General features: G+C 44.8%; 1 protein-coding gene across 5 annotated transcripts in view; it reads left to right on the forward strand.

Annotated features, from left to right (window-relative positions):
* LOC140909520 (uncharacterized) overlaps window positions 1–12,736 on the forward strand; it is a 66,924-nt gene that overhangs the window by 19,507 nt on the left and 34,681 nt on the right. For 3 of the 5 annotated variants that reach the window (XM_073338989.2, XM_073338990.2, XM_073338991.2), the window contains 2 exons: window positions 6,074–7,490; window positions 8,376–8,951. The exons of the other annotated variants lie outside the window; for them this stretch is intronic. In XM_073338989.2, coding sequence (XP_073195090.1) covers window positions 6,935–7,490; window positions 8,376–8,632 — 813 coding nt within the window. In that variant the 5' untranslated portion in view covers window positions 6,074–6,934 and the 3' untranslated portion in view covers window positions 8,633–8,951. Of the gene's footprint in view, window positions 1–6,073; window positions 7,491–8,375; window positions 8,952–12,736 lie in introns of those variants that run through there. 5 annotated transcript variants of the gene reach the window in all.

Below are 12,736 nucleotides of genomic sequence, written 5' to 3' on the forward strand. Positions count from 1 at the left end.
TAACTTAAGGTTTTGCCTAGAGGGATTCTCTATGTTTTGAATCTGATTACCCTGTAAGGTATTTACCATCCTGATTTTACGGAGGTGATTCTTTTACTTTAATTAAAATTCTTCTTTTAAGAACCTGCTTGCTTTTTCATTGTTCTTAAGATCCAAGGGTTTGGGTCTGTGTTCACCTATGCAAATTGGTGAGGATTTTTACCAAGCCTTCCCCAGGAAAGGGGGTGTAGGGCTTGGGGGGATTTTGGGGAGAAAGACGTTTCCAAGTGGGCTCTTTCCCTGTTACTTTTGTTAGACGCTTGGTGGTGGCAGCAATAAGGTCCAGGGACAAAAGGTAACATAGTTTGTACCTTAGGGAAGTTTTAACCTAAGCTGGTAAAAATAAGCTTAGGGGTTTTTTTCATGCAGGTCCCCACATCTGTACCCTAGAGTTCAGAGTGGGCAAGGAACCTTAACACCTTGTAAATAAGCAAGATTGCATCAAAGAAAATATCAGACTCCATCAATTTCTGTTTCCAGCTGGAACATCCCAGAGTCTGAACTTTAACTAGTTGCTTAGATGAAAAAGGAGCAACAGCATTTGTTGAAATCCCATTTCCTTTCCCTTCTTATTTCCATATAGATCTTACTAAAGGATTGGAGTTAATCCTCTGCTACACTTCTTCTCATTCCTTTCTTGATTATGTTGTTGCCTTACTGTAGGCTGTGTGGCCATCCCTTCTTCTCAGTCTCTGAGGGAGGCCATGCCTCCTTGCTGTCACATACCTGCAAAGGTGAGCTCAAAGGGGGGGGGGAATTAGCTACATCTAGTGTTCCAGCCAGGCAGAGCAGGATGGCAGCCAACAGTAGGCTCTGACCTGCAAGCAGGACAGAGTGATTAGGTAGTCCCTGAGCCCCAGGCCGTCAGCCAGAATGGGACAGTCAAGCAATGGGTTGGCTCTGGCCTTCAAGCAGGGCAGAGCAGCCAAGCAGTCTATGAGCCCTAGGCCCAGTCAGGGCAGGGCACCAATAAAGTCTAGGGGCTTAGGTAATGGTTGCCTGAGGAGCGCAGGCCTAAAGATGGGGGAGTACTGCCACCCCACAGGGTAGGGTGGCAGCAGGGATGCAGGCCCGCCCAACTCCACAACATCCCAGCCCAGAGCCCTAACGGTGGCAGAGTGGCCTGCCACTGGGTCAGCAGGGATCCACCCACAACTGTACATACTGACCTTGTATCAGGCTACTTCCCAACCAGACGGTTGCCTGCTTTCTCTGGGATGCTTCCTACTCTCCCCATCAGGTGTATTTGTGTCCATCATCTCGGGGAACGCCAGCCAGGTGGCAGCTCCTCAGCGTCTTGGTCGGCCGGCAGCCCGGGGAAATCTGGCCAGTTCTCAGGCAGCAGCTCCTTGGCGCCTTGGTCGGCCAGTGGTCCTGAGAGCTCTGGCCAGTCCTCAGAAGGCAGCTCGTCTGCTGGCTCTAGCAAAAGGCAGGATGCTTCCATCTCCCATGGCAGCTCTACCACAACTGAGCTGCACGCCCACCTTTTGTACTTCCCCTTCCTGACCCGCCCATCCACTTCCATCGGGACAGACACGGCTCTCCTGGTTCAGCCCACGAAGGGGCTTGTTGTGGTCCCTCCTTCTCACTTTCTGAGGGAGGCCACACCTCCTCACTACACTTGCATACTTTACTTTTACTTTTCACTCTGGCCCACTTTTTGTGTTGTGTAGGCTCTGATATTTGCTGTTTTATGGTTTCTTTCCTGCTAGAATGGACTCGGCCTAAACTTTGTGATATTTATCTAACAGCTGAAAACCAGAGTGTACTTCAAAATCTCAGTGTTGTTGGCAGATCGTAAGCAAATAAGATGTTTGGGGCTGGCTCAATAATGTAGCATGTAATCACTGTAAGGCTACATGAGAGAACCAGGTTTGATTGTCAGGGCTGGGCGTGGAATGGAAGCAGGGCTCTCGACTGTGGTGGGGAAAGTGCCAGAAGATGGTTAATACTAACCTCCCTCCCTTTCCTCAGCTGATAGCACTGACAGTCTACGAAGGGAGTTCCTTCCAACTGAAATGTTCCTTCATTTCATTAGCTCACATTGGAGAATTTAGGCTCTGAGGAGATCCCTGCTGACAACCCAGTAGAGAACTGTTCTTCATGCAGTCTCCAGCCGTACTATGTGGTTTTGAGACGAGATAAGTGTGTAGAAGACACTTGAAAAAAAAAAAACATCTCTCCTACAGAAGCCTGAGAGATTGCACTTCTGTAGGTTATGTACATTTTCTGTGCACCATAATCTTTTTTATTTATATTCCAGTAGCACCTAAATGCCTTGATTGGATCCCCATTATACTGGGACCGCTACAAATGTATAGAAATACAGTAACTGCTCCAGATTACACCCCAATCCTCCAGAGACTTACATATGTCCTTAACTTTAAGCTTGTGAGTTGGCCCCTTGAATTCTCACCGAAGCAGACAAGACAGACAAAGGGTGGGGGAAAGGGATACAACATACAAGAGGTCAGAGTGTCTAGCAAATGTCTTCTTAGGTCTAGAGACGTTTTCTGTTTTCTGTTGTTGTTTTTAATGGGGATAAGCTGGATAACAGGGAAAATGTAGGGAGTGAAAAAGAGAGGGGAGAAGAGAAGGGAGGAAGTGCCAGCAGAAGACTGAAGAGCAGCAGATTGGAACAGAGTTAAAAGTTCAAAAACAGACCTTCTTCTATTTAAACATGATACTATGCTGGAATAGTCACCAGGTCCATAAAATATAAACATAAGAATGGACCTACTAATTCATAAATTCAGTAGTAATCTCTCTTTGCTTAGGTTTGTCATTTTCATTACTCTATCTATACAAACATTTCCTCATTTTGAGTGGGCTTCTTAATAGATGGTGCTGAAGTCCACTGTCACTTGCTGAAAAATGAGATCACATGATTAGAGATTGGTCAAACCCACAAGTTGAATTTCCCCAAGAATCTGGGTTGGATCCATCTCTTTAAATAATTTAGAAAATCTCAATCTTTTTGTCTTCTCTAATTTAAGATCTTGAGTAATGTTCCCTTGGTATCGGTTCTATTAAAGTAAGTTACCCATTTTTCTGGTAAGACAGGAGTACCACGGATGCTACAACTGTTGCTCCACAGACTACAGTGAAGTATTTACGTTAACATGTCTGCTTTTATTTCCCTAAAATCAGTACACTAGATAGTTTATATCATCCTGACAATTTCTTTATCATGTATTTTCTCTCACCTTGAATAACTCTATGGGTGTATCTGTGCTAGTGATTACCACCAGAATGCCATATTATGTTAAAAAATTAACATGAAATTCACCTTGTGCAGAGAGCCAACACAGGACCTATGGAGCACTTAAGTCCCACTTAAGCCCCCAAATTAAGGTTTGTGTGAGAGTGATGCATAGGTCTTGCACACGTCCTCTGCACAGCAGTGAATTTCATCCTTAATAAATAGGGAGTTTTGTTCTTTAAATTCCTTTTACACATTAAAATGCTTACAAAGAAAGCAGCCTGATAGTACTGCTGGCTGGTCAGTACCAGCAAGTTCTGTCTGAGTGGGGGTAAGGAAAAAAGTTTGCTTCTAAAAACTTGGCTCTGATATCTTACTGTGTGTTCTGCTGTAAGTGAAGACTTTTTCACCCCAAATAGTCTTGTATCTCAGATGGTATTCCGGCACTCTGTGAATCTCAACCCTTCTGTCTACTGCATCACTGGTGCACCCATAAATTGGTCTCCAATATCAGTCTCCTCCTTTCTTTGCTGATGTTTGGCCCATGAAGAATCTCTCAAGAGATCCACTGTTAACCACATTTTCAGTTTTCTTTCCAGCTCCCCAACATGATATTTTGATTATAAAAATCTTCTTTCATTGGCGTCACTTGCTGCGACTTGGATTACCATTGATGGGAACTGCCCAGCATCCTTTAGAATAACCGATATCTTTATTGTGAAGGTATTTGTCCTGCCAACTGGGAGGCAACATATCATCCTGTTTTCTGTAGGCCATAGATGTTTTGGACTACATTTCTCACTATGTAGTCACCAATTGGGATTATTAATTTCTGGATCCCTTTAGGTGGTTGCTTTTGGTCAAAAAGTCACAGTACTGATTTTGAGACAATACCTTCATCAGGTGTTGGTGGTGACTGGTACGGAAGGCTCCATATCAAAAAGTGTCCTCTTCCTTCCCTTTCTAGAAGTCAGTTCTGCTTTATGTCCACTCATGCCCATATACAAAAGAGCAGATCTAAGAAATTAATCTGTTTTTCTACCAGTAAAAGCAGTTTTTTCCTAAATGAAATTGTTGCAGAGAAGCCTTCCATTTCAGCCACTACAGCTAGGTTGCTATGAAGAAGCATAAACCTAAACCCACACCACCAAATCCACCTATCCATCATTTACCATATTCTACCTCAGTTGGCAACACTTGGGGCTGGCTGGAATGAGGGCTAGTCTCTGACACCCCCTGGATGTTTGACTTTATTGTCTTAGTCTCTGCAAAAGAGTAATAATAGACCTTATCTCCTACCCCTCTTTCTGGGGTGTATTGTTTTGCTGACAGCCAGGATGGCTCCAGGAGTGGCGTGGCGTGGCATGGCATGGCATGGCATGTCCTGCTGCTGCTTCTTCCTCCTCCGCTAGACTACCTTTGTTACCCTCATTCTTTGGAAGAAGTAGCCTTCATCCAGTTCACCACCCCTTCCTCTGGGAAATTTCCCCTTTTAAGCACCTCTTCCTCCAAGCTGAACATGCCTTGCAGGTGTGCCTTGTTAGCACACTACAGGCCCAGAAGAGCTCATTAGCCTCCTCTAGCCCTGTGTGAGGGTGTAGCTCTTCACAAACACAAACAGAGTTCTTTAAAGGGTGTGGATTATGTCAGACCCCAAATTTACTTAGCCTTTAAAGCTGAACCTTCTTGCAGCAAATTAATTTTGTTTTGAAACTGATCTCTTTGGTCCTGAGTCATTTAAAAAAAAAACCACAATAACATGCTGCTCTTAATGTAGTTAGTGTACAAAAATAGTGGTACCAAGCTGTGCTATCAACACACAGAGGTGAATTACAAATCACCTGGTTGGATGGAACTGTTTTAGAAGATATATTATGCTTATCAGTCTCTCAAAGCACAGTTTCCTCCTTGACTGACCTTTGAGAAACATATTCCTGAGATTGTTGAATTGTTCACAGCGGATTTAGTTCTCTGTATGTAGAATAAAAAGAGAGAAGCTTAATTGCTAAAGAAGAAAGACTTTTGTTCTGTATATGTTGTTAATTTATGTTTCAGGATATTTCTGAATTGGAAATGTGTCAGCTGGTTACTACTTTATCTTGGTTTGCAATTGCTGCTCTCGGGCTTAATTGTCATGTTCATAGCTAGGAGTGTTCTCTTCTTAAAAGTAAAGCCCCAATGGATGGGCAGCTAACCACAGTCTTCAGCATTTTAACCCATAGACTGCCAGTGTTTTCAGGAGTGCCAGCCATATTAATGTCTATGATGTCCAAAGGGGATTTCCCCCAATATTCAGTTTATAATTTGACTTGCTGACTAATTCAAATACATTACACTCCACTTTTTGTCTATTCCTTTGCTTCCAAAGAGTCTAAGCCAAGAAAGAAAACAAACTTTTTTTTTTTTTGCCACACATTAATCTTCTTGAACAGTCTCCCCTGCTGATTGAGGTCCTTTATAGCTTACAAGGGTTGAAAGAAAAATGGAAAGAGGATATAGTAGCTATGACTATGTATCTAATCTCATCTGTCTTTCGTCTAAGCATGTATACCACAGCCATCAACAGAGTATCTGAGTGCTTAACAACTATCGCCTTAAACAGTTTATGCTGGTACTTGCTAGGTGTAGAATTAGAATATTTGATGTGTGGTATACGTTCTTGTCTGCATATATAATACAGAGTACTTGTATGTGGCTTCTTTGTTACCTATATTGCTGTTGGTCACCTATCTGTTCTAGGATGTAGCTGAAAATAGGACCACTGCAGTTCTTAGCCAGTTTTTCCCTGATAATTAACTAATAACCCTTTCTTTATTATTATGTATTTTGCAGTTGCACCTACTGGCCCCATGCAGGACTGGAGCTAGGCATTATACAAACATAAAGGAAGGTGGAGGTCCCTACCCTAAAATGCTTACTACCCTTTGGAAAAATCTGTCTGTCCCTAACTTTGATCACCCCACATGCCATATACTAGCTGAGGTCTAAAACACTGCGTTTACAGAAAAAATACTTTCTTATGTTTGATTTGCCAGATTCAGCTTTTGATCTTTCTTCAATCTGCTGCAACCTAATAACTCAACATTGTGTTTGCTTTCTTTATTGAAGCAGCATGGGGTTGGCACAGGCTCTTCTACAGGGATTTCAAATCTCTTTTCAAATCAATATACTGTTGATGCTGCTGTGGCTTCTCCATTTCACAGCTGTTTCACCTATTTTGCACCTATATTTATTCTACATTTACCACCATCCAAATATAATTGCCCTAATCTAGCTCACTACTTAAGCTGTCTGGGTTTGGGGTTTTTTTTGTGCTGTTCCTCAGCATTTATATTTTTGATCATTTGCATCATCTGTACACTTAGCCCTGGTCTACACTAAGGGGTTAGGTCGAATTTTGCCACATTAGGTCAATTTTAAAATGAATGCATCTACACAACCAACCCCATTCCGTCGACCTAAAGGGCTCTTAAAATTGGCTTCTGTACTCCTCCCCAGTGAGGGGAGTAGCACTAAAATCAACCTTGCTGGGTTGAATTTGGGGTAGTGCAGATGCAATTCAACAGTATTGGCCTCTGGGAGCTATCCCAGAGTGCTCCAGTGCTCTGGACAGTACTTTGAACTCCGATGCACTAGCCAGGTACACAGGAAAAGCCCTGGGAAATTTTGAATTTCATTTCCTCTTTGGTCAGCATGGCGAGCTCAGCAGCACAGGTGACCATGCAGTCCCCCCAGAACTGCAAACGAGCTCCAGCATGGACCAAAAGTGAGACACTGGATCTGATTGCTGTATGGGGAGAAGAATCTGTGCAGGCCAAACTCCGATCAAAAAGAAGAAATGTCAATATATATGCCAAAATCGCACAGGGAATGGTGGAGAGAGGCTACAACAGGGACACACAGCAGTGCCATGTGAAAGTTAAGGAGCTCAGGCAAGCCTACGAAAAGACAAAGGAGGCAGAAGGTCGCTCCGGGTCAGAGCCGTATACATGCTGCTTCTATGATCAGCTGCATGGCATTCTAGGGGGGGGACCCTACCACTACCTCACCACTGTCTGTGGGCACCTGCAAGGGGGAGTCTCACGCAACAGGGAGGAGGATTTTGTGGATAAGGAAGAGGAGGAGGAGACTGTGCAGCAGGCAAGCGGTGAATCTGTTCTCCCCAGCAGCCAGGACCTTTTCATAACCCTGGAGCCAATACCCTCCCAAGGCGGGATCCCCGACCCTGAAGCTGGAGAAGACAGCTCTAGTGAGTACACATTTGTAACTACAGTATAGGGTTTAAAATCAATAGTGTTTAATGTTTGATTTGCCCTGAAGAATTGGGATACATTTGCAGCCAGTACAGCCACTGGAAAAGTCTGTTAACGTGTCTGGGGATGGAGCGGGAATCCTCGAGGGACATCTCAGTAGAGCTCTCCTGGAGGTACTCTGAAAGCCTTTGCAGAAGGTTTCTGGGGAGGGCTGCCTTATTTCGTCCTCCACGGTAGGACACTACCACGCCAAGCCAGTAGCAAGTAGTCTGGAATCATTGCAGCACAAAGCATGGCAGCGAATGGTCCTGGGTTTTGGTCGCATTCAAGCAACATTCGGTCTTTATCTTTCTGTGTTAGCCTCAGGAGAGTGATATCATTCATGGTCACCTGGTTGAAATAGGAGAATTTTTGTAAGGGAACAGTAAAAGGACCCCGTTCATGCTGGGTTGTTTGCGCTTGGCTAAAAGGGATCATCCCGGAGAATAGCCACGCGGTGGGGTGGGGGGAGGTGTGTGCTGCAGATCCACCTGAAAACCGCAGCCCCTCCTTTTAAATGTGAAACTCAACCGGCATTGCTTGCTTGCTATGGGAAAGGATGGTGCTGCAGTTTGAAACCATTCCCACATGTTATGAAGGCGTAAGAAGCCAACCCCAAAAGGCTTACCATGGCTGCCTGGAAACCGAATTCTGTTGCCCAGCTGTTTGTGATGTGTCACCATACCAGCAGGTGCTCAATATAAAAGGCAAAATGTGACCTTGTACCTAAAGCACATGTGCTGTCTGCTGTGAATTGCTTGATTCACTGTAAAAGAGTCTCCCTTTTGTTCTCAGAAATGTATCATCTTAAATTTTACTCTCCCTTTTTATCTTCCCCCTAGGTGCAGATGTTTCTATGCGCTCGCTATCCTCTCCGTCCCTGAGGTTATCGCAGATTAGAGGGCGAAAAAAACGCACTCGCGATGACATGTTTTCTGAGCTCATGCAGTCCTCCCGCACTGATAGGGCACAGCTTAATGCATGGAGGCATTCAGTGGCAGAGGCCAGGAAAGCATTAAGTGAGCACCAAGAGCAGAGGCAGGAGGCGATGCTGAGACTAATGGGGGAGGAAATGGACATGATGAAGCTTCTGTTGTAGCTGCAGGAAAGCCTACAAGATTCCAGACCCCCGCTGCATCCATTGTATAACTGCCTGCCCTCCTCCCCTAGTTCCATATCCTCCTCACCCAGATGGCCAAGAATGCGGCAGGGGGAGGCTCCGGGCACCCAGCCACTCCACTCCAGAGGATGGCCCAAGCAACAGAAGGCTGTCATTCAAACAGTTTTGATTTGTAGTGTGGCTACAATAAGCAATGTGGCCTTGTCCTTCCCTCCTCCCGCACCGCACCCCACCCCACCCCATTTGGGCTACCTTGTCAGTTGTCTCACTTTTTTAAAATTAATAAAGAAAGAATGTATGGTTTCAAAACAATAGTTACTTTATTTCCTTTGCCAGCTGTGATCGAAGGGGGGAGGGTGGTTGGCTTACAGGGAATTAAAATCAACAAAGGGGGTGGGTTTGCAGCAAGGAGAAATACACACAACTGTCACACCGTAGCCTGGCCAGTCATGAAACTGGTTTTCAAAGCCTCTCTGATGCGCAGCGTACCTAGCTGTGCTCTTCTAATCACCCTGGTGTCTGGCTGCTCAAAATCAGCTGCCAGGCGATTTGCCTCAGCCTCCCATTCCGCCATAACCTCTCCCCCTTACTCTCACAGATAGTATGGAGCACACAGCAAGCAGCAATAACCATGGGAATGTTGGTTGCGCTGAGGTCTAACCTAGTCAGCAAACAGCACCACCGAGCGCTTAAAAGTCCAAAGGCACATTCTACCACCATTCTGCACTTGCTCAGCCTATAGTTGAACTGCTCCTTACTACTGTCCAGGCTGCCTGTGTACGGCTTCGTGAGCCATGGGAGTAAGGGGTAGGCTGGGTCCCTAAGGATAACTATTGGCATTTCAACATCCCCAACGGTAATTTTCTGGTCTGGGAAGTAAGTCCCTTCTTGGAACTGCTCGAACAGCCCAGAGTTCCTAAAGATGCAAGTATCATGCACCTTTCCTGGCCATCCCATGTTGATGTCGGTGAAATGTCCCTTGTGATCCACCAGTGTTTGCAGCACCATTGAGAAGTACCCCTTGCGGTTTATGTACTGGTTGGCAAGGTGGTCCAGTCCCAAGATAGGGATATGTGTTCTATCACCCCGCCACAGTTAGGAAAGCCATCCAGTATGACCTGCACATTTCCCAGAGTCACTACTCTTGATAGCAGAATGTCAGTGATTGCATTGGCTACTTGGATCACAGCAGTCCCCACAGTAAACTTGCCCACTCCAAATTGATTCCCAACTGACCGGGAGCAGTCAGGCGTTGCAAGCTTCCACAGGGCTATCGCCACTTGCTTCTCAACTGTCAGGGCAGCTTTCATCTTGGTATTCCTGCGCTTCAGGGCGGGGGAAAGCAACTCACAAAGTTCAAGGAAAGCGGCCTTACAGATGCGAAAGTTTCGCAGCCACTGTGAATCATTCCATACCTGCAACACTATGTGGTCCCATCAGTCTTTGCTTGTTTGCCGGGCCCAGAATCGGCGTTCCACTGTATCAACCAGCCCCACTGCCACCATGATGTCCCAATTGCCACAGCCCGTACTTTCAGGAACGTCTGTGTCCATGTCCTCATCACAATCGTCTTTGTGCTGGCGTCTCTTAGCCTGGTTCTGCACAGACTCCAGGATAATGTGTGAGGTGTTTACAATGCTCACAACAGCAGCGGTGAGCTGAGCAGGCTCCATGCTTGCCATGGTATGGCATCTGCATGGGTAACCCAGGAAAAAATGCGTGAAACAATTGTCTGCCGTTGCTTTCACGGAGGGAGGGAGGGGCGGCTGACGACATGTACCCAAAACCACCCTCGACAATGTTTTTGCCCCATCAGGCATTGGGAGCTTAACCCAGAATTCCAATGGGCAACTGAGACTGCCGGGAACTGTGGGATAGCTACCCACAGTGCACGCTCCGTAAGTCGACGCTAGCCATGGTATTGAGGACACACTCCGCCAACTTAATGTGCTTAGTGGGGACATACACAATCGACTGTATAAAATCGATTTCTAAACATTGACTTCTATTAAATTGACCTAATTTTGTAGTGTAGACATACCCTTAGAAAATATTTTGCATCACTACCATCTGAATCACCTAGAGAATCTGTATCACCAGTATGTTACATGACAGCTTTTGCTTGTAGAAAAGACTACAACACATTTAGGTTGCAAAATGATTTCCATTGTTCCTTATTTGGAGGCACATAATCTTCTGAGAAACCTGTCTGTTGGGCTGATAGTATCTGTTCTTGATCTGAGCTCAAAGGTGAGTTTTTATTTTATTTCAAAAACTTGAGGAAACAGGTACAGTGAAAATGGCTGAAGTGAAGCTTTGTGTATCAGTGGTCCTTAACAAGGAGAAGAGACTTCGCTAGGCCTCTGGGGAGGGGGAAAACTACAAATTGAAAAGTCACTTCAGAACATACTCCATAGATATCTGCTAAGATTATTTTAGCAGTTTAATGAAGCTCCAGTACAAGTTAGTCTCTAGTCCTGCAAAGTTTTATGCATGTGCTGAACTTTACACACTGTGCATAGCCCTGCAGATCACTCACAGTGTATAGAGTTAAGCGTATGCGCAAGTCTGTGCAGAATCAGAGCCTTGGGGTGGTAATGGCTGGTCCCTTCAGGTGAGGTGATCAAGAGGGAAAAGAAGTTAAATAATTAGCCCAATATGCCAGAGGGCTTGTCTTCTTTGCAGAATGTACTCAAGTTATAACTCAAGCATTGTGCCTCACTCGAGTCCTGTCCACACACAAAAACTCTTGACTAAAGTATAGTGGTGCTTTTAACTCGAGTTGGCCGGCAGTTGTGGGGTATAGACTAAAATTTGAGTTAGCACAACATATCAGCTAACTCAACCACTCTGTGTAGCGTGAGTGTTCTCTCACAGTGTGATCATTCTCACTTGAGCTAGGCTACCTCAAGAAGACTTAACTTGAACTTGAGCTGATACTTCAAGTAAAGACATATCTAGGGGTGGCAAGTTTCTTAGTAGTAGCTTGAGAGCACCAGGAAAGTTCACACATCAGTGTCTGGGCTCCCTAACTTTGTGTTCCTCTTCCCGCAAAAAATTACTATTATTGATATTTGGGATTGATTCTTCAAGAATATGTAGGGAAATTGTATTTGCAGTTATTTGGAATGTTTAGAAATAATGGTACCAAATAATAAGAAAACAATAGAAAAGGTAGACATAAGTATGGAGGAAAACTTAGCTGGTTGTGTAGGGTAGGATGGAGGAACAGATCTATATTTGGAGAAACCTCTTTGTATTGAAAAGTAGGCCAGTCAGGTGGCATGATGCTTTTATGACTTTGAAATGCTGAACCCATATAACAGAAGTTACACTCACATTTGAACTAGAGCAATTCTATATACTCTGATAAGGGAAAAGATTGGTACGAACAAGCTGGCAGTGTTGCCTAACAAACATTCACCTTATTAGTAGTGGCTCTGAAGCTGGATAAGCAAGGGTTAACTGAATTTGTGCTGACCCTCTTCTGCAGCTGGCTTGTTAACTCACTTGACTGGAAGAAAGAGAAGGTAGTTCTCAGGAAGAAAACTGGGGTTTGAACAGACTTGTTCGATCTGAGAGGGTTGAGCTGCAATTGTAGTATACTAGTATGGTTGGGACAGGAGCCCTGAGTGGGACCAACCTTGGGGAGAAGGTGTAACAGTGACAGTATAGTGCTCTGGGTAACCAAGAGCTCTAAGGAAGGGCGACTCTGAGAAGAACTTTTGGGAGGACTTTAGTTATAGAAAGTAATTTGGATTAACAGACCATAACCCAGGAGCTGTGATTCTGAGATTGTGGTGTCTTTTGTGAACAAGGACCCAGTTAAGACTTGGGCTTAGTCTACGGTTACAAAGTTTTACTGGCATAACTGTGTCGGTTAGGAGTGTGATGGATATATTTAACCAACATAGTCAAAAGTCCTCTTGTAGAGGCAGTTATACGAATACAATGGTGTTTTGTACGGCTATCCGTTTTTGCTTTGTGAAACTGGAATACGCTATGCTAGCACAACTGCATCCATGCTGGGAGTGGCTGGGTGGAGTTTGCTGCTTTAACTATATCGACACAGTTAGAGCAGCA

This window comes from Lepidochelys kempii, chromosome 3, assembly GCF_965140285.1.
Source record: "Lepidochelys kempii isolate rLepKem1 chromosome 3, rLepKem1.hap1, whole genome shotgun sequence".
In the NCBI taxonomy this organism is placed as follows: Eukaryota; Metazoa; Chordata; order Testudines; family Cheloniidae; genus Lepidochelys; species Lepidochelys kempii.